Raw genomic sequence first — 23,004 nt, forward strand, 5'->3', positions numbered from 1 at the left:
ACACAATGAGAAAACATGTACAACCTAAACTACCTTGCCAATAGGGTTAGTCTTCACATAGCTTATCTAGTACAAGACACTAATCACGATTCATCCATTTTCAGATGAAGTTGTACCTGCTGAGCACTACAAGGATCTGACAAAACATTGGAGTTTTGATCCTTTTTTCACCACAGCTCAGGCTGGTGGAATATTTAAAGCCTTAATGGCAGCAACAGTTCCTTACTCAGCGATGACTATAAGCTAGAGATGCCTAAGCTCTGATACCATCTCAAGCATACAAAAGTGAAAAACAAGAAAACTAGTGAGCATCACACAATGAGCAAACATGTGAAGAGGACCAAGAGAGACCACAAATAGAAACGTGTACAACCTAAACTACCTTGCTAATAGGGTTAGGCTTCACTAGACTTATCTAGTACAAGCCTCTAATCATGATTCATCCATTTGCACATGTTAGCATAGGATATATACACCAATACGCATTGTTGGTGGCTGGGCAACGGAGAGGCAAAGGGGAGGAGGGTGGGGGGGGGGGGAGAAGAAGACGGCCCAGCCCAGGAGAGGGCTGACAGCAATGGGGGGGGGGAGAAGAAGATGGCAAGGAGAAGAGCAGTGGGTGGAACAGGTCTCAGAAGAGGCTGAGTGATGAGCAGGAGAGCACAGAGGTAGAGAGTCACAAGGGTAGATTGGAGAAGGATCAAGCTATGTGGCTATCCTTCTTACTATGTGTAAGAGCTAAAATCGAAGAAATGTAAAGTATATCTGTTTTCCCCATGTCAAAGATTATCTCTAAGAAACTGTGACAATTTAAAATACACAGAGATAACCTCCTCAACCAGTAAGTCATACCTGTCCATAAGCTGCTCTTTGGGAGGCGTTGGAGGTAAATGACCACTATACCTACCGCCCCAGTTGGGTGCACCTCCAGCATATACCCTCAGCCATTTCCTGAACGCAATCACAAAAGCATCTGATTTGGTTGGTACATAACAAGCCTTGTCCCAGTTTTTATTGCCTTTTTCAGCAAGCTTACGCTCCTGCATAAATGGAAATGAGACATGCTATAGTGAATATTCAATACCCACATACACTGATCCAAGGAAATAAATCTAAATGCTTGCAAGCTAGAGAACACAATTATATACCGAACCAAATGAGAAGAAAAAGTGAAAGGATGCCTCCAGTTTCTTAGACAAGACAAATGTTCAAAACAAGGCACTGTAATTAGCTCAAGGAACTGTAATTAGTTCAAAACAAGGCACTGTAATCAGCTCAAGAAACTTCTTGTTAACAAAGAACAGAAATGAAAATTCATACATTCAGAAGAAGGTTTACAGGTGACTGTACTTACTGTCAAATGGAGAAGGTACATATCGGAATCCAAAACTAGCATCTGCCGAATATGAATAGCCCATCGTGGGATCAGATACTCCATCCAAACAACAAAACTTTTACGAAAAGACCATATCACTTTGCTCTGACCAGGAGATACTGGAATACAAATAAAGACCAGAACAATCCTTTTTGTAGACTCTGCTCCATTTTTCTGACCACCACAAAAGTATCGAGTAAGTTTCATGACTACTTAGTTTTTCTTTATGTGTGACCTAGCTTGCTTAGAACAAGACAAACTAGCTTCCACATCAATATTCTGCCACTGACCGCTTCAGAATTCCTAAAAACAGATTCCAAAGTGACAATGCAAGGGGCAATGAAAATAGCTGAACCACGCTCTGTCGTTCCAATATAACCAGACTTGTCCATCTCCTCCACGCTGTAATTCAAGGGTTTTGCCATGTGACGATAACCCTGATTTAAAGACAAAAAAGTATACCTCGTTCTTGTTAGATGTGACTAGACAAAGCTGCAGAAGAAACAGTGGTAGCAAATATAAACACACGGCCCCTAAGGACTCATGAGCTTACATCTGTTAAATCTGCCAAAATCTGACTCTACATATGAAGACTCTAGAAGAAGATAAGAAATTAGGAGAGCAGTTTGCCCAAAAAAATAGTATACATTATAACTCATGCCCTGCAATCATTAAATTGCAAATTAGAACCTTTCTAGCTATAATTATCATGAACATATCTCCCATAAAAAGAAAAGAGAGAACACAGAGCACAAATTTTAAAATGAAGAAAACAGCGAAAGAAAATCCTTTGAAAAAATAGCAAAGCGATTACACAAGTTACAACAATATTGTGACCTAGATTGCAGGGCTACTAGTAGAGCAAAACCGTGTGGAATATGGATTATGAATAAGCTTTGATAGACTGATGCCTAGGGCAAATGGGGGAGTCCTCCATGCATTGATTGAAGAAGTAAGTGGGATAGAAGAGGTGCATCATGACACAAAGAGAGAGCTCAAGTGAGGCTAAATCAGAGTGTACTAAGATGAAGGAAGATCCTCCATTATATAGAGTGAGAGGAAGGTGTAGGCATCTTCCCTACATCAGTGGCAATCAGCCCCTACATCAGTGGAACTGGCTAAATCAAAGGAACCTCCCATGTGGGGGCCTTAGTGCTTACATCATCACTTAGATCATAGACTAGACACCTCATAGCACTAGGTGTGCTTCTATTACACACACACACACACACACATGTGACTCCCCTAGATGCACACATGCACCTTAGAGCAAGCCCTTGATCACACTTATCCCAACATTGATATCCCAAAGTAGGAGATCCTCCACATCCAATGATTGGACAAAAGCAGGTCCAAATTTTGGAGAGGTTAGCCAAAACCTGTTGTTGAAGCCAATGTCTCTTAAATGAGGGTCACCACAAAGAGGAGGCAAGCTGAAGACATCTACCAGTAAGATTAGTGTACAAGGTGAGGGCACCAGTTCTGGCTGCAGGGCATGTGGTGGCCAGAACCACTCCTTTTTGAATCCCACTACAATGCTCAGATCCGACAACTCTCCCATAACTAAAGCTCCAATGTTAAGACACCAAGTACTTCCCTTGTCAATGATCCCTGAGTTCTGCAAGAGTAGCTCCTCCAAATAAGAATTAGTTGCAAGGAGGTACTGTTGAAGGGGGCCTCTTGCAACAGTACCCCACCAAAAGAAAATAGGGTGACTATGATGGTTTCCACTCACTCCTAAAGGCTCTATCACAAAATTTGTACTTCTCCCAAGAAGTACAGAGAAATGTTTTATATTGACTTTGTTCAAAGAAATTTGACTTCATTTTCCTTGGCCTTGCATTGGTTAAGGAACACTATGGGTATGCCCACAAGGGACTAGGATCGGAACTAGAATGCATGCATGTGGCTAACCTCTAATGGGTTAAAGTATTGGATATTGTTTGCTCGTGGAAGGTATAGGCTTTGGAGAGTGCTTCCTTCCCTGACCTTTTAAGGGGAAAAGCACAAGACAAGTGGCACCCCACTTGAATGGAGGGCCCACTTGAGTCAAAAGCAAAAGAGGCGCCCACTTCTAGCAGAAAGCACCTATTTTTGGAGAAATCCCTAAAGCCAGCTTTTGGGAAAGCTAAGAAAGATCCAGTTTTCAGAAAGTAGGGGGGGAAGCTTTTAAAAAGCAATGCTTTCTAGCTACCCAACCCCAGTGTGCTCCTAATGTCGGTGAGTGTGCTTATAGGCCCTCAATGTCTCCCATGCCAAGTCATGGAGCTCTGTGCCTTCCTCTCGATCTACTCTCTAAACTGTAGACTGGAAAAGGATAAACCTATGGGAAAGTGCTTCCATACCCTCACCACACTCTGGATAATAAGTGAGGCCTCTGATTAGGGCATTTGGAGAAACCCATCAGTGTGAGGTCTGCCAAGTTTCTCCATGGGGTGCCACGGTGTGGTTGTGGACAACGTGCCAAAGCTGACCATTGCATCCCCAATGAAAAAGAGGCATGGACTAAGACATGGCTAAAGAAACCTGGTTTATTGTCCTACAAGTGAAAACTTGTAGAGCACCAATACCAAAGCTATGACAAATACTCTCCAAGACCATTCAATTCTTAGCCGAGTTGTTGATCCCCACTTGACATCCCAAGAAACAAGAGGGAAACAAGTCTTCTAGCCTTTGGGGATCAACCTGAAACTTAAGCCTCTTCGAAAGAAATCATGGAAGGTCAACGTGGAATCTTTATGAGCTTTGTATGAAATTGTTTCGGGAATGTTGTGATGTTTTGATAGGTGAAGAATTATTCTATCTCCCATGAGAAGTCAATGGATTTGCGATTAGTTAGCTTGTGAGGTCGAGGCCTTGGAGTCGGATCGTCTCATCAGTGTAGGATGGGAGGAGCTAAAAGGCCATGGAAGATTATTTAAATAATGGAGAACACCTAGTTGACACGAAATCAAGGGATAAACAAAAGCTCGCACAAAAGGCCAGGCTGTACACTTTGGTTGGGGAGTGCCTCTACAAGATGAGCTTGATGATGTATTGCGATGAGTGGCATCGCCCGAAGAGGTAACACCGATTCTAGAGTCATGTCATGAGTGTATGGCACTCTTTCACAGACATTACGGCAAGGAGAATTTGGCAAGCAGGTTATTGGTAGCCAAGATGTCACACACACACACAAAAGGATGGAGAAAGAAAGTCTATTAATGTCCATGGGTGACCAATGGGTCTATGGGACATCAAAAAACCCTCTAGTACATCTGCTTAGGGCACATGACAAGTCCCACGGAGTGCAAAAGGCAACTCCAGTTATTTAAAGTATGTACATTATAGTCTGAAAAACATCATGGGCCATACATCAGCTTAAGACTGAGAGCTTGTTAGTTTGGATTTAAACTCTTTGATGTGCTATGCCCTCATGGTATACTGCCCGTTTTCTATCCTTCCTAGCAGCCTTGATCTGGGCTAATTCCATTGCCTTACTTTTCAATGCTTAAGACAATGCTCAAGAGAAGAGTATATGCATGACTCAATTATGTGAATTCATAATTCTTCAACCAAGTAGAATACCTTTATAGGCATAAAAGGTTCAGATTATGACATCATTGCTTATCTCGCAGTTCAGAACCTCATCACCTACATCAATCAATCTCGACGGTATTCACTCTTAGAGGTCACTTGACTTTTCACAAATACTCAAAACACACTATTTTTTACACTACTCTAAACACAAAGACCTTCATCCCAACCACCATCCCACTTTGATTGGAATACTCTGCGTGTCAGATCTTCATCACATGCAGGTCTAACTTAGCATTCGTGTATCTGTCTACCAGCCACCACTTACGGGCTGGATCGCACTTTGTGAGTCGTTCGATGCAGTGTCGAGGAATGGATCTCCGTGCTACCAGTCTCAATGGCATCTGCCACCCAATTGACCCAATCATCGTTTGGGCAGGTGACCTCCACCCACAAGTTTGTGCAAGTTCTACTGAATCTCTTCCTCATGGAGTAGTGCATTCAAAGCTCTCAAGAGCACATGAAGGTCTAGAATAAACATTCAACAATGGTTGAATGTTTGCACTATTATATGCAAATTCTAATATGGGTAAGTATTGTTCCCAATTAGTTTGCATGTTACTTACAATGGCCCTTACTTTTAGGGATCCATACGAATCTCGTCTTTTGATGTAATATGTCCAAAGTATCGATACTTCGTTTGCCAAAGAATTCACACTTAGATTCTTTAGCAAAAAGAGAGCTATCTCTAAGAAATTTGACACTTTCTCAAATATTCCATGAACTTTTTCCTAGTTTTACTATGGATAAGGATATCATCTAATACTCCAACAAATTTTTCCAAATATGGTCTTAAGACACTATGTGTAAGTGTTGCTGGAGCATTGGTTAAACCAAATGGCATTACTCTAAAATGATAATGCCCATACCTAGTCCGAAATAATGTCTTAGGTACGTTCTCTTTTCTAATTCGTACTTGGTGATATCAAAATCTTAAATCAATCTTTAGCTTCTTACAATTGATCAAAGGACTCATCCATGCAAAGCATAGGATATACATTTTTTAATTGTGACTTTATTTAAATCTTGGTAATCTATGCATAAACACATAGTACGATCCTTTTTTTAAACTAATAATACTACTGAAGACAAAGGTGAGCTACTTGGTTGAATTCTACCTTTTCTAAGATATTTGGTTAGCTATCTTTCTACCTCACATTCTTCCATTTAATTGAGTCTATAAGGGGGTTTACAATCAGGGGTAGATCCAATAAATATATCTATTTAAAGGTCTACTTCTCTCTCAGGGGATATAACAATTAAACAAATCAGACGGAAAAGCATCTTTATATTCAACCTTTAAATCATTAAAAGAAGCCTTATGCCTTTCAACAACATCAAGTAAAAGTTTACTTCTTTCAAATGTAAAAGAAATAAAATCATTAACAACACTAAGTCCAGAAATATATATGAAACAAACATTTTCTAATTCTCGCTCTTGGTTTCGTCAATCACGGGCGATGGCATCACGTATATCCACCCAGCCAATTTCGTGGATCACATGTTACTTAAGATACGTAATTTATCTCTCATGCCTATCCATAAACCCACATCTCCCTAGATGGTTCCCTCTGCCACATGTCCTCATTTTAGACCTTTTACTTGGCACACCAATTACCCCTCTCTTGGGGCACAATTTAGAACATTTGCCCCTTGGCATTATTACACATTTAGGTGCACCTAGGCCTTAGCACTCAGAACCACCTAGTCAATGCCATTACACCCTCACCTAGGACCTTGGCAGTTACTTCTCTTGACCATTTTATTTACGCACATTAAATATTACAGAAGTCGGTCATCTAAGAGAAAGCCCACCGATCTTTCCAAGGTCATGCTATCTCGGCTAGAGCATAACATTCCTTCCCTCTCTTCAAGCATCAGCGTCCTCGATGATAAAATCTGGGAACACTCTCCGTAATTGGTATACGGATTCCCAGGTAGCTTCCGATAAAGGTAGACCATGCCATGCAACCAACACATATTAGCTCTCGCAAGTGCTAGCATCTCCCGCATCTAAACAGTTCGCGGCACTAGGCACTTTCTGAGGTACTCCAACTATATTTGGATTTCCTGGTCTATAACCATAGTTCAGCTCAAACGGACTGAACCCTGTAGAGGAATGTTTTCTATCATTGTACGCAAACTCTAACAATGGCAACCACTTGTCCCACGTATGTTGCCTCAATGACACATATGCCCTCAGCATATCCTCTAAAGTCTGGTTGACTCGCTCCGTTTGACCATCCATCTCAGGATGATTCCCACTACTCATTCCCAACTCAGTCCTTAGTGTCTCAAATACCGCTGTCCAAAAATCACCGGTAAATCTGACATCTCTGTCTGACACTATGGATTTAGGCAATCCATGCAGACGAAATACATGTCTAATGAACAAATCCACCACTTACGGGGCACTAACAGACTCTCTAGTCAAAATGAAGTGAGCCATCTTGGTTAGACGATCAACCACCACAAGGATAGAATCATACCCTCTTTGTGTCGTAGGCAGCCCTACAATAAAGTCCATGGAAATGCTCTCCCACTTACTTAGTGGTACTTCCAAGGGCTGTAAAAGTCCAGGTGGCTTCACCCGCTCGGCCTTGCTTACCTGACACGAAAAACACCGTGTCACATATTCATGAATATGCTTTTTCATCTTTCGCCAAAAGAAATCTCGCTTCACGAGATCATATGTCTTCTCGACTCCTGGGTGTTCCGCACATGGGTTATCATGGCACTGTCGAATGACTCTATGCCTGAGATCATTCTGACTAGGTACTATAACTTTGCCATCCCTTATGGTATATCTTGCATAAGTTAGGCCTTTTCTGGATGCCAGGTCATCCTTTTTGTTTACCCCGGGTTTTAACACATGAGCTTTAGGCCATAAGCTCTGGACAAACTCATCCACCTTTTGAGTTTCTCTGATCTCGGTCATTAGAGCTCTCTCTAATACCGTAAACTCATATTGTGCATAATGCGAGACAACGCATCAGCAACCTTATTATCTTTTCCTCTTCGGTACCAAATCGTCAAATTAAACTCCTACATGAGCTTTGTCCCTAGCTTGGTGGCCCGTCAAGTCAGGCTATTTACAAAAATGTTTCAGAGTATCATGATCCACATCCACATAAAACTCTGAACCATACAAATAATGCCTCCATGTTTTCAAAGCATGGATAACATCATACAACTCTAATTCATGAGTTGGCCAATTCCTTTGAGAGGGAGAAAGCTTCTTGCTTTCAAAGGCTACTGGCCTTCCCTCTTGAAGGAGGACTGCTCCTACCGCAATGCCACTTGCATCGGTTTCCAAGAACAACGGTTTCTGGGGATCAACTATTTTTAACACCGGTCCTGTGACCACAGCTTGTTTTATGGTGTTAAAACTTTCTTGTTGATTCTGTCCCCATATAAAAGGTACTTTATCTGAGGTCAGATCAGTCAATGGCGATACTATTTCGGAATATCCTTTGATATGCCTTCTATAAAATTGGACAAATCCCAAGAATGATCGCAAACGCGGTCAGACTCTGAGGGATTGGCCAAGTCAGTATCGCAGCCACTTTCTTCGGATCCATTTCTATCCCCTGTGGAGTAATTATGAATCCTAAATATTCAAGCCTAACCATACACAGTATAGTTTTCTTTTTATTTATATAAAGACAAGCTTTCCTCAAAGTACTTAACACTATTCTTAAGTGTTCATGATGCTCAGTAATACTTTTACTGAACACTAGAATATCGTCAATAAAATGTACTACAACTTTCCGATATACGGACGTAGTAAATCGTTCATAAGCATGACGAATGTCGCTGGAGCATTGGTAAGTCCGAAGGGCATTACCAAAAACTCATAATGACTAAACCTGCTTCTGAAAGCGGTTTTATGCACATCCTCGGCTCGATCTAATGGTAGCCACACTTAAGATTTATCTTGCTGAAAATCACGGCTCCATGTAATGCATCTAGCAAATCATCAATCCGAGCCATCAGATACCTGTGCTTAACAGTGATATTATTTAATGCTCTGTAATCTATACAAAGGCGAAACGTATCATCCTTTTTCTTCTTTAATATCACTGGCGAAGCAAAAGGTGAGAAACTTCGTTGAATCTGCCCCAACTTGAAGTATTCTTCCAATTGTCTACGCACCTTCACCTCTTCAGTAAAGCTCATTCTATAGGGAGGTCTATTTACAGGTTCTGCCCCCGGGATCAGTTCAATCTTATGCTGAACTTTCCGCTCTGGAGGTAACCCATAAGGTAGTTCATCCCTAAAACATTCAAAGAACTTCTCTGATATCTCTTTAGCCAACTCGGCCATTTTCCCATCTTGGGTAGCTTCAGTGCTAGTCGACGCATCATCAATCGACTCTACCGATGCTATACACAGACACAGAAACTCTTTCGGAGTCTTCCGAATTTCCATGGCTGAAATCAATGGTCCTCCAGGTAAATCCTTTTCACCTCGTAAAACATATTCTACCCCGTTCATCTTGAACTGGTAAATATGCTTTTTCCAATCAATGGCTGGATTTTTCCAAAAATGCCAAGCCATGCCTAGGGCTATATCTGCGTGAGCAAGTCTGGTCAGTTTAAAGTCCAGCTTCTCAACATAGTCCTGAATTCGAAGTTCCAACTGGGTAACCCTTTGGTCCCATACTTCAGTTGAACTTCCGTCCGCCATCCTGACCGTATAAGCATAGTCAGACGGACTAGTTTTCAACTTGAGCCTCTCAATAAGCTTCGAGTTGATTACATTGTGTGTTGACGCTGAGTCAAACAACACAATCACATCATGACTGGGTACTTGCCCTTTCATTTTAATCAACTCGGGCTCATCGAAAACCGTATACCCCATTGCTGCGGGCTTTGAAAGGATGTTATCAGGTGCACCGCTTACTAACTTAGTAACAGACACACTTAACAACACAGGTACTAACCTCTGAGAAGGTCCCGCCAATTGCATCTGCATATGTTCCGCATTGGGACTCTCCTGCATTTCCCATCGCATTCAGATATTATCATATTGGCCGTGCGACGGTCTTTATTCAGTGGACAATCTTTCCACTAATGTCGCTGAAGGCAGCCGAAGCACAATCCTTCTTTTCTAGCTTTCTCTTTTTGCTCAGGGGTCAACGAGGACTTTGACCAAGCCCGGGCTGCCATTGGAGTTATTTTCCTTTTCACCCCAACGGTGGTACTTGTTTTTGCTGGTCCCTCAACCGGCTTCACCTGCTTGGTTTGGCCACTTGGCTCGGAGACACTTGTCTTTCAAATCCATTTCCTCAGAAATCCCCCTTTTCTCGGGTACTCATACTGAGTCCCTGCTTGCACAAATCCACTAAATCTGCCTCTGGCATCCTCATAGTTCAGGGCTACTGCAATAGATTCATCTAATGTAGTCACATATTTTGCCCGAACTTCCATTTTAATCTTGTCGTTCAGTCCATAGATATAGTCTTTCAACTGAACCGACATAGGGAGAGGGTCTGTTATCTTCATAACACATTCCCTGAACTTGTCAGTGTACTCTGCCACCGACAAATTCCTCTGGCGAAGGTTTCTATAAGCATTCCAAGCTCAGGACTCTTCGTCAGGTGGAAGAAAGTGTTTCTTAAATTCAGCTTTAAACCCTTCCCAGGTGGTAGGGGCAGCTTGATCTTTCTGTTGCTTTATCCACCATCTATCCGCTACCTCAATAAACACGTGAGTGGCCACACGGATTTTCTTTAGATCATATCTGATTTCACAAATGGCGGAGGCTTCTTTCCACTTGTGTAACCAAACCTCGATCACATCAGAACTGCGCTCGATCATCCGACCAGTGTACTTCTCCGGCCTATAGTTGGCAATATTAGGCACCTTGACCTTCGCACGCTTTGATGAGTGTATACTGGGCTCTGGCTCTGCTGGAGCTTTGCCCTTATCAATTCTAGATGGCCTAGCCGACAAGGCTTGCACCATCTCCCTAATCTCAATTCACTTGAAGCTGTCGGTTCATGATTTGCTGTAAAGCATCTTCTAATACCGAAATCCTACCCACCAGAGTAGGTGTTGTGTGATGGGACATTTGTTGTGTAGACCGTGCTCTAGATTCACTGGGATTCACCCTGGAATCTTGTCCCTCTACCTCCATTGTTTCAAAAGGGATTTTTTTTTATAAAGATTCCCCTTTTGTTATACAGGAATAATAAACTGCAACCTCTGCTGTACAGGATTAAATCGCCTGCATCTGGAAACTAAAATTTGATATGGAAGAAAAGAAATTTTGCTCCCTGGAGTAAATCGTCGAAGACGGCGCTGAGACCCAAAAATCTCCCGCACAACGAACTCAGCCACCACGCTGTCCTCAGGCCTTGCTGTTCGTCGTCACGGGCAACACCCCTCCAAATTCGTCGCAAGTCACGAGCAGCCGAATTATCACACACTCCCTGTACTCGACCGCTTCAGATCACGTTGCACTTCACGCTCTCTTCTCATCCCGTTCGTCCAGCCTAAAGTTCTGGTCTTTCGTCCATCCCTTGATCTCTACCATGGGCTCTGATACCAAAATGAAACAAACATTTTCTAATTCTCTCTCTTGGTTTCGTCAATCACGGGCGATGGCATCACGTATATCCACCCAGCCAATTTCGTGGATCACATGTTACTTAAGATACATAATTTATCTCTCATGCCTATCCACAAACCCACATCTCCCTAGATGGTTCCCTCTGCCACGTCCTCATTTTAGACCTTATACTTGGCACACCAATTACCCCTCTCTTGGGGCACAATTTAGAACATTTGCCCCTTGGCATTATTACACATTTAGGTGCACCTAGGCCTTAGCACTCAGAATCACCTAGTCAATGCCATTACACCCTCACCTAGGACCTTGGCAGTTACTTCTCTTGACCATTTTATTTACGCACATTAAATATTACAGAAGTCGGTCATCTAAGAGAAAATGCCCCACCGATCTTTCCGAGGTCATGCTATCTCGGCTAGAGCATAACAATATACCTCACATTCTTGTTGGTATAGAAGTCGTTCCAATTCCATCAATTAATTAATTGAAGAATTAGGTACAGAATGCTCTCCCTAGATCTAGAAAACCAGGTTTTTCAAATATGATGGAATTATTTACATAACTCCACTGCAAGCTATGCCCAAGTCTATAAAGCCATTCTCAACCTAGAACAAGATGTTTTCTGTTGAGATGCCTAAGTTAGAAATCCAAGGTATCTAGATAGCCTTGAATTTCCATCTCGTTCCTCTATACCATGTATCATGGTGTCCCAAACTATCTTACCACACCCTTTGCAAGAGAGACCACATATTTATGGGCACTTGTACTCTCAAGAAACTTCAGTTTCTTAACTAACGAGTAGTTTAAGAAATTATACGTGGCACAATCATCGACCATAATCCTCACTTTTTGCCACTCATTAGATCATGAGAACCAAAAGTGGGCTTCTACATTGTCGATGATAGGCAACACATATGGGTGCTATCCTCATGATAAACCTCTACTTTTATGCTCTTTAGTACCTTTCAGCTATAACTGACATCATCGATTTCTTATGAGGCCCTTTTGAAACCCCATTTCTCCCCTAATGATGGCATAGCATTGATCAAAGACCTCAGAGCTAATTCAACAGACTCTCAATCTATAGAGCTTATGTTTATATCTGTTTGTCTTTTAGTTCTTTTTGTTCATCTTTACTGGTTGAACAAGTTGTAATTAAACTTAAGGTTATTATCTTATCTTATGAGACATAATATAAAACATTACTTTTTGATTCAAAAAAATATGATAGATGCATCAAAATCTACCTAGAAAACAAGACATAGAATTGCATCTTCACCTACCTTCTAGAAGTGGCTCCACTGGGCATGGTTGGTTTGTAGGTTGGTAAGATATTGAAGTCTCTTTGTCATGTAGTCGTGCCCCTTGCAATGTGGCTCTATGCTTGCTTTTGTGGAGGTTTATTTGGGACTTTGGCTTCCACCCTTTTGGTTTCCAAGCAGAACGATATTTGCCTAAACATTTAAAGCAAATATTTTCTTGCTTAGCCTTTTCATAATCCTCTCTTTTCAAAAGAGCATATCTCTATGTTTGGAGTTTCTTGGGCTATGCTTCAGGACACAGCTTTCTGAATTGCCCCTTCCTTTTAAATTGAAAAAATATTGAATTTGGGGACAAAACCAGTTTGTTTCACAGTTCCACCTCTAGATCTCCTCATTGTATCATCATATATTCGGGCATACTTGGTAGCCTCTTCAAGGGTCTTGAAAGAATTGTTCTCACCTCAACATTATAATTGTCTTTCAAACCCTCACAAACCTCTTATTTTTAGAAATCATCAATGCCCTATAATTCAAGAATTGCCTCTCTATAAACACATATATATTGGACTAAAGTATGTTACCCATATAACAATTATCCAAGCTTCAAAAGTCCTATCAAGCTCATTTTCAAGTAAAATATCTTTTTGGAAATCTTGTTCAAACTCAGCCCAACATTTTGAAATTTGATCAGTTTCTTTAAGGATCATCCACCATTTATGCATTTTATTCCCAAGGGAAAAGCTAGCTTCCTAATTTTGAGGAGAGGTATTTTTGTATGAACACATTTATAGGGTCATTGTCTCTTTCTTTTTCTTCCCCATTATAAATTGATGGCTTTGCTTTAGAATATTTTTCTTTAAGTCTAGAGGTAAATTGACTTGGAGTATGCTGTATGCCAGCTGGAATGGAGTGTGACTTACAGAGACTTTGAAAGACATCCAAGAAGCCCAATAAGTGTAGTTCCTTATCCCACCTCCTCATATGAGATGAAACCATCTTCCCAAGAGCTCTGTATAATGTCCCATTAGCAATTTCTACGAGGGATAATAAGAAGTTGAATGTGTCAACCTGATCTTGAGTCTAGTCATGCAAGCTTCCACCCTTTCATTTCTAAATCTGGTCCCTCGGTCTATGTGCACTTCCAAAGGCACTCCAAGTCTAGAAGAGATATTGCTGACTAAGAAAGATGCAACCATCGATCCTCTGCAGTTTGATGTTGCCTTCACTACTATTGGCATTGTCAGTAGCCACCAAGATGTAGGTCTTTCCACTGGAATGCTTGGGTAAATGCCAAATAAAATCGAGTCTCCAATGCTTGAAGGGTTTGTAAGCATTCACTATGTGTGTGTGTGCACGTGCGTGCTCACCATGAAGATCTTCCATCCCCCTTAGCTAAGCCTCTGCTTGTGCAGCTCAAAGTCTACATTTGGCATCAAATCCATGTTCTGCTCGTTCTTGCTTTATCCTCATTAGATTGTGGAGCTGCAAGGGTCTCTCCTCATGCATTTTTGTAGTTGTTTGGATCAGTTGTATTTCCTGAATTTGGTGTTCTTTGTCTTTTGAGCTCCATACATGGGGCAAGCTCCTTTTTATAGCATTTGCAAAACAACATGACAATGCTAATTTTCCCTAAAGACATATGTATGTGAGACCCATCCAACAAATTACAAGGAAAGCATTTTCTCAGTAGTGCCTTCCAAATAGGTGCTCCAAACTTTGCAAATATAAAATCAAATTATATTGGAACGTGCCTTCCCAATAGAGAAATGATAGAGCAGGGAAGCCATCGTGTTACGTCCACAACTAGACATAACGCAGGTACAGGATTCACTAAACCCTGAGCCTAGTTGGCAAGGATCTACGATTAGATCTGGAATCGACGTGGGGTCTAATCTGGGATTAGAATTAACCTAAGGATAGACCTAAGCTAGTAGAAGAGGTCTAGAAGAGCTGGCCTACCTTCAGGTGGCTAAACTTGGGTGGAGTGTTCCCCAAGCTAGGACAGGGCCAAATATAGCCTAGGTAGCCCTAAAACAAGAGTTATTGGCTGTAGCTGGCTAAAGCCACATAAAGCACAATGCCTAGCCTCCTGTAAGTATAGGCTAGAGGCTCAATTGAGGGGGTCCTGCGGATGCGTTCCTTAGAGACCAGGACTTGCTGGCCAGAGGGCAGTAGCTAGGGTGAAGGGCTTGTGGTATGGAATGCAAGTCTGGAGCCTGAGGCTGGCTAGTCCTCTCCAGGTGGTTTAGACCTCTAGCTCCGGATGACCCTATGGCTAGGAGGTGAGCTACTATAACAACCCTCGCCAGGTCTGATCAACCATATACCCTAGTGAGGTATCCTAGACCATCCTCTAAACCAAATCACACAATACATACCATGGCACGCACCTGCAACCAACCCATAAGGGTTGAATCTAGCAGCTCACCTCCCAACCATAGGCTCATTCGAACCACCCCCAAGCTAGAGATCTAAACCACTTGGAGAGAGCCAGCCAGCCTCATGCTCCAAACTTGCGTCCCATACCACAAGCCCTTCAACCTAGGTGCTGCCCTCTGGCCAGTATCCCTGCTCTCTGAGGAACGCATCCTCATGACCCCCTCAACTGAGTCCCTATCCTATAACTATAGGCTAGGCATTTTGCTTTATGTGGCTTTAGCCATCTATAGCTAGCAACTCCTACTTTAGGGCTACCTAGGCTATGTTTGGCTCTATCCTAGCTTGGGGAACACTCCGCCCAAGTTTAGCTGCACCTGAAGCTAGGCAACTCTTCTAGACCTCTTCTCATAGCTTAGGTCTATCCTCCTAACCCTGGATTAGACCCTACACCGACTCCAAATATAATCCTAGATCCTTGCCAACTAGGCTTAGGGTTTAGTGAACCCTATACCTGCGTTACATCTAGTTGTTGACGTAACATTCTCCTTTCCTTAAAATAAGACTTATACTAGTATAAGTCAGGGTAAGAAAACAAAGTCGAGCTGCAATTAATTTATAGCCCTCAACCTTCCATCCAAAAGTCCACAGTGACCCATTGGCTCATCAACAAGTCTAAGGTCATCTGTTACCTAGTTCCCTTAGGGTAACCCATTGGGTAGGTTTGGCCACACCCACTCACCAATGGTTGAATGCCTGATACACCATTGCATCTGGCAACTAGGAGTTCCAACCCTGAACTCGTCAAGTGATCCTCATCACCAAAGAATGAACCTTTCATCTACCCAATGGTAGAGGTTCTGAATTCCCTGCCACTAAGGAATCCTGATGAACCCACAACAGCATCTACAGCATCCCATACTGTAGATGTGACGCTCCTATTTTGTATATGAAATATTTTGGAATACATATCACAGATAGTGTTCAAAAAGGATGGTTTTGATGTTTGGAAAGTTTTGGGAAAGTTTGGTGTTGGTCGAAAAATTTTGGTTTTGTCCATTATGGTGTCCGCTGGATTTTGCAGCTTGATTTTGAGTTGGTTAGAGAAATAATTTGAAGAAACTCTATAGGAGAAAGTTTTAGATCTTGTTGAGTAGAAAAACTTTATCCTAGTGAAAAATTTGTGGTTCACTCGTTTGCATGCTTGTATGGAGGTCAGAAGTTGCTAACAAAGTGGTTTTGAGCTAAAAGTGCATCTAGATTTCCATGTCAAGAGTTGCAGACATTAGACGAAGGTCGAGATGGAAGAATTAGCCATGAAAGGTCAAATGCAAAGGGAAAGAAGAGGGTCCGATCTTCGAGATGAGCTATTGAGCTTGTCCATTGGATGTACGAGGCAGGCGTGGTAATGCTCCGAACAGGGCCGTTTTCATGTGTTTGCTATTATAAGCGCACGCTAAAAGAAGGTGAAAAGCACATGCACGCTTTTCGAGAAAAGCTGTTATGGCCGATTTTGGAGGTTTTTAGTGGCTTATTTTGGAGTCGTGAAAGGCTATAAAAGAAGAGGAGATCGTGAGAAGGGAACACACAATCCAAGGCACGCATATCGAGGCTGTGTGAAAGAGAAGAGAAGGCATGCATATCGAGGCTACGCGAAAGAGAAGAGAAGGCATGCATATCGAGGCTGCACGAAAGAGAAGAGAAGGCACGCATATTGAGGCTGCCTGAAAGAGAAGAGAAGGCACGCATATCGAGGCTGTGCGGAAAAGAAGAGAAGGCACGCAACCAACCCATAAGGGTTAAATCTAGTAGCTCACCTCCCAACCGTCGACTCATCTGAGCCACCCCAAGCTAGAGATATAAACCACCTGGAGAGAGCCAGCCAGTCTCAGGCTCCAGACTTGCATCCAATACCACAAGCCCTTCACCCTAGCTACTGCCCTCTAGCCAGAGGTCCTGGTCTCCGAGGCACACATCCTCAAGACCCCTCATAATGAGCCCCTAGCCTCTACTTATAGGGTAGGTATCCTACTTTATTGGCTTTAGCCCTATTCTTAGCCAAGCTACTCTAAAGCAAGCATCCCTTGCTTTATGGTCAAGCTTCAGCCTAGTTTGGCTTACCCTGACTTGGCTAGCACTCCACTGCCAAGTATAGCAGGCTAGCTCTCTCCTAGTGATCTAGACCTCTCTATTGCTGTAGCAAGGACTGTGATACTACATGAAGCATTCAGCTCTCATATACATATATATGTATGTATGTATGTATGTATGTATGTATGTGGGAGCTATATTTTTTAGTCTTTCTTGGTCTTTTATTTATTTCTAGCTATTACACTCATTTTCTCCAAATAGATTGCAGTAACGACTGTGTACTTCATGAAGCATTCAGCTCCCATATATATATATATATATATATATATATATATATATGATGGTTGGCACAATTGTCATTAATCCGAGGGTGCACCGTGCAGATCGTTGTCTCAGGGACCGACCTCCACTTGCATAAGGAACTTTTGACCAATCTCTATATAGTGAACTCTTAACAAACTAGGAAATTAATGGATTTTCACTAGATAGAATTACTCATTTTATCCTCTTTATATAGAGAATTTTATTTCCCATATAGTTATCTAGGAAATGCGAGTTCTTATATAGAGAATGAAGTCAATTTTTCCTTTCTTATATAGGGAATTTGATACCTATATAGTCCCGTCTAGGAAATTTGTGTTCCTATATGGAGAATGAGGTGAATTTCAAGTTTGCTATGTAGGGAATTGTGTTTCCTATATAGCCCACGTATATTGCTATCCAAGAAATGAGTTCCTATATGGAAAATGAAGTGGATTTCAAGTTTGTTGTGTAGAGAATTGCATTTCCTATATACCCAGGATATCATCAAAGAAAACCAGCACGCATTTCAAAAGTAGTGGCTGCAATATCTTATTCATTAGTGCCTGGAAGGTAGCCGCTGCATTAGTCAATCCAAAAGGCATCACCTTGAATTCATACAAGCCCCGTTCTGTGCAGAAGGCCATCTTGTGCTCATCTCCTTCTTTCACCCTAATTTGATGGTAACCAGACCCCAAATCTATCTTTGTGAAAAATTGAGCACCCTTGATTTCATCCAACAGGTCATCTATCCTAGTGCTTGGAAACCTGTTCTTGATAATAGCCTTATTTAGATCCCTGTAATCAATGCACATGCAGTATGATCCATCCTTCTTCTTCGCCAGAAGCACCAGAGAGGCAAAAGGAGAAGTGCTATGAGAGATCAAGTTCTTCTCAAGCAATTCCCGCACCTGTACTGCCACTTCCTCCCGCTCAACCTTAGAAAGACGATATGGGGCTTTGTTTATGGGCTTATTGCCAGCCTCTAGAACAATGGAATGATCCACATCCATTAACTGCCTTGCTGAAAGGACTTGCAATTTAGGAGGATCAATGCCATGCAATGCTACAGTTCTACCCTTGTGGACAAAGCTAAGTGATAGGGCATTTAAATACATGCTGATTTTCCCCAAAGATTTCAGCCAATCGCAGCCCAGGACAGCATCTATTGGGCCCATATCCAATGCCAAGAGATCCCATGCAAATTCATAATCCTCAGAGAGCTTGATCCTTGCATTTGGCAACAAAATTTACTGACTAATGCTGTCCATTTGCCACCTCTACTCTCAGCCCATGATCAATCTCAGTAGCAATCAGTCCCACCTTATGTAAGGTCTTAGAATTAATGAAACTATGAGTGCTGTGAACAGTCCTGCCATTAATTTGTCCTTTCAATCTGATAGTTTCAGCACTTTTGGCACCCATCAATGCATGAGAAGAGATAGCAAAAATTGTTTGCTGCGCATCCCAATAGATCTCCTCCTCGTCCATAGGAGCATTACCCTTTGCATCCTCTCGCGCAAGAAAAGCCATAGCAACCTGATGCTCCGCATGAAAGACTTTAGGCCAACAGCCTCGCGTGTTACATGTGGGTTGAGTGTCATCAGATTGTATACCATGCATGTTATGTTCATTAGCCCCACCGGGATCAAAGGGGAAATCAGCCCCCTTCATGGCTCCAACATCTAGAGCTTCTTCCACGATTTGTGCACCCTCTGAATCATCATGAGTGGCATCCAAAGTCTCAGAAGCATCCATCAAATCCTCATCATCCGATATGCTGATTTTCTTTCATTCCAATCAGTCACTTTAGGCTTCTTCTCAGCCTCATTTGCATTCCCATATGCGCTGCCCGCTGTCATCTTATACTTGATGGCATATATTTGGGCTCAAATGCCTCTGCCAATTGGGCTGCACGCTCACTTGTTTGAGTGTTATGTGCCTTCACATCTGCAGCGAGAGGACTTAACCCATGGATGAAATGCAACAGCTTTCCCTTTTCAGATACGTCCTGCACAAACAGGGAAAGCCTCCAAAAGTGCTACAAGTACTCTTGGACCGTACCGGTCTGCAACAAGGCATAAAATTCAGCCAAGTATTGATCCAAGACAAGTGGGGATACAAATGTAGTGGCTATCAATTCTTTGAAACCCCTCCAAGTGGTTGGTCTCTGAGGCGAATCCCTCATGTATCACCACCATGTGTGGGCATAGTCCTGCATATGCATACCTATAAAAATGATGTGCTCCTCCTCAGACTTGGGGTAGAAGCAGAAATAGTCTTCCAGCTTCATGAACCACTCCTCCAACTCATTGGGAATGTGAGTGTCCCCTTTGAACTTATGCACTGTGAGTTTGTCCTTGATATCCTTAGCTGCATAATTCTTGTGTGTGTAACCTCCAGAAGTGCTGGCATCATCATGCTTGAGGTTCACAATATTAGAGAAGGACATCTCAAGTTTGATGGCCTTAGATAGGGCCTTGTATGCACGTAAAGAATTTGCCAACATGTCATCAAAAGTGGCTTGCTGCCTTCCACTAACTTCCTGCTGCGTAGTAGCTGTTGCCATCTGATGAACTGGCTGCATCTGGCTATATGTGCTCATTGGCAGAGCGATAGGTGCATGAACCCCAGGCTGGGTCCCTCTGCCAAATGCATCTTCCAAAATGATGGCATACCAAAGGGATGAGAAGAGGACTGACCCTCTCCCAGGGGAGTGGGCTGCCATATAAACCAAAGCCAGCTCCAGGCATACTCGCTAGTGCAGTGAAAGGAGCACTAACCGAATGCACACCAATGGGTCGGCCCAAAAGAGACGGCTCAGTCTGCATAGATGTAGAAAGCTGTGAGCCAAAAGATGGCCTGACATCCTGCATGAAGGTGCTCTGTGGCACATAAAATGCATCATCTAAGTCTTGATTATCCCCATGCTGGGGTACATGCAATGGTCCAGAAGATTGATGCTCGTAGGTACAACAGGCATCTGCCATAAAACCTTTGCGTGGAGCAGACAATACATCGTGACAGTCTAAGTGGTCCCCTTGCTGGGGTGCGGACTGCTTACCCTTATCCTGCATAGCAATGGCAAATGTGATCTACTGACCAATCTATTGTCCCATCTGGGCAAGAGCAGTATCCTGCATAGCCATGGTTGTGGTAAGTTGCTACTTGAACTGCTGTCCTATCTGGCGGAAAGCACCTTGGAGCATAGAGGAAAGGGCATCCAAAACTATGTCTATGCTACCTGCGCTTCGCGGGATGTAGGAGAGAGAGGCTGAGTGGAAGGAACCTATGTAACACCAGTGGATGCAGTGACTGTGGCAGGCACTTGCTCACACTGAGCAGCCTCATTAATGTCATGCAATATATCACAAGGGGCACGCTTTGGTGGCATGGTGACTGGCCCTGGAGAGAGGAGCTCGAATGTAGGCAAGGAGAAATGGATAGCAAAACCCTGCGTAATGAGCACCTAAGATAGAGTGTGGAAACACGAAAATGTCGATGAAGAGGCTCGGAAGAAAGGTCGTCAAAGAAGCTTCGAAATGCGACATGAATGAGCCAAAATAGGGCCGTGGAGAGCTCCTAAAAGAGGTTGGAAATTTTTGAGTTTTTGCCTCTCTTTTTTTTTGGGGGGGGGGGCTGCTATGTCACCTAGGACTATTAGAATAGCACTAACCTAAGACCTCTATGACAGTTAGTACACTGACTTAGTCTAACCCAACCTAGCCTACTAATTGAACCCTAGTTAGGTTAACCTACCTGACCAACTAACCTAACCTAGCTAACCAGACCTAACGAACCTAACCCAACTAACTAACACAACCAACTAATAAACTTAACCCTGAAATAGTCTAACCTAAGACCTAGGCTGTGACGGAACGTGACGGACCTCATGGTGACATGGGCGTGGCGGGCGACGGCGACGGATTGGCAAGGCGGCTGAGTCGACAAATTGTGGCAAATTCGAAGAACTGAACATGGACGATTCCTATGTAGAGTGTGCGGCTGTTGGCGTGGGCAGAGATGGGCGTCAGCTCATGACCAACAGAGATTTGGGGTTCAGAGATTCATGACTAGGAGCTGACGCTGATTTGGTGAAGCTTGATTCACGTGGAGCTAATGCCAACGAGTAGTAGCAGTCGTCTTCTTCCCAACTGCGTGGTTGTGGGAGCACCAATCCTATAGGTTTTTGTCTTATGGGTGGACAGCTCTTTGCTTGTGAGCGTCGGCGTCAATTCTGTGAAGCTACACCAATGACAGAGATTCAATTCTAGCAAAGATTCAGGATCGGTGTACTACTTGCTTGTTGCAAGGGAAGAGAAGTAGGTGCTAAGAGCGATGCTCTGATACCAATGTAGAAAAGGGGGGTAGGGGCAGATTTAGAGAAAGGGGAATAGACTAGCAGAAGGGGAGAGAGATAGGGGAAGAAGCGAGGAGAAGGGGTAGGAGAGAGAGAATGAGGTAGGAAAGAGAGGAAAGAGAGGGAGAGATTGAGAGGGAGTAGGGAAGAGAGAGAGAGAGTGTGAGTGAGCGTAGGTAGGAAGGAGGAAGAGAGAGTAGATAGGATTAGATGTCACATCAAAAAGTACATAGTAGGGAGTGGATGGAAACTTATATAGTCCCTCCACATTTTCCACCTAAAGGACCTCTAACTTGGCCCTTTTTCCCCTTCATTACACTATATGAGTTGCTAGCACATAAACCCGTGTTGCAAGATTAGTTCATGAACGATTTATCAATGCCATTTTATAAGATAATACAAAGCTAAGAACTTTGTCCACAATATAAATGCCAACGTAGAGGTGAGGAGGATGGTGGTGACGAAGGTGGAGATGACCTTGATGGGACAGCCCATCTATGATCCCCCTTGCACTATAGTTTCAGCATCAGTTCGCAGGAAAGCTGACAAGGGAGATGCGATAGCGACTACAAAGTTCTCCCATATCCCCTTTTTATGCAAAGAGGACTGCACTTTCCCTCCACTTTTTGCCAAGAAGGACGAGCACTGGTGATAGGTCATGGACCCCAACCACTTGAAGATGGAGGACTCACTTCCTAGCGTGGCGCAAGAGGAGAGGCTCGAGTCTCCTTTGCAGAAAGGGACAAATGAAGCTTGCATGCAACTAGAGGGGGCAAGAGTGGCACCACCCTCCCCTAGGCCCTCATACTCGGCTGCAATCAAAACGTCAAAAAGGATGGTTTTTCTGGCTTTCCAACCAACATAGAGTTGGTCATCGTGCTCTTGATTCAAGGAAAGAGGTCAACACAGATGATGCAATGGTCAATCCAACTCCTCCACCGGTCGCCGTGAAAACTATCACATTTTCAAAAGACGAGTTGCAGAAGCTTAAGAAGGATGTAGAGCTTGAATGCCAGAACACTTTGATCGCACGCATCTATGGGTCTCACCCTTCCAAGCCTCAAGCTAGAGACTCGATGCTTGCGGCG

The 23,004-nt window shown here is 43.0% G+C and overlaps 1 protein-coding gene across 1 annotated transcript in view; it reads right to left on the bottom strand.

The window, feature by feature from the left end:
• Positions 1–779: 779 nt before the first annotated feature.
• Positions 780–23,004, bottom strand: part of LOC147881973 (protochlorophyllide-dependent translocon component 52, chloroplastic-like) — a 51,459-nt gene continuing 29,234 nt past the window's right edge. Inside the window, exons 4-6 of the mRNA XM_087401489.1 lie at positions 1,666–1,812; positions 1,355–1,549; positions 780–1,040 (exon numbers count right to left, since the gene is read on the bottom strand). Of these exons, the coding sequence (XP_087257615.1) occupies positions 780–1,040; positions 1,355–1,549; positions 1,666–1,812 (603 nt within the window). The remainder of the gene's footprint in view (positions 1,041–1,354; positions 1,550–1,665; positions 1,813–23,004) is intronic.

This window comes from Dipteris shenzhenensis, chromosome 30 (genome assembly GCF_047967505.1).
Source record: "Dipteris shenzhenensis isolate YYH24624 ecotype China chromosome 30, Dip_SZ_1.0, whole genome shotgun sequence".
Classification (NCBI taxonomy): Eukaryota; Viridiplantae; Streptophyta; class Polypodiopsida; order Gleicheniales; family Dipteridaceae; genus Dipteris; species Dipteris shenzhenensis.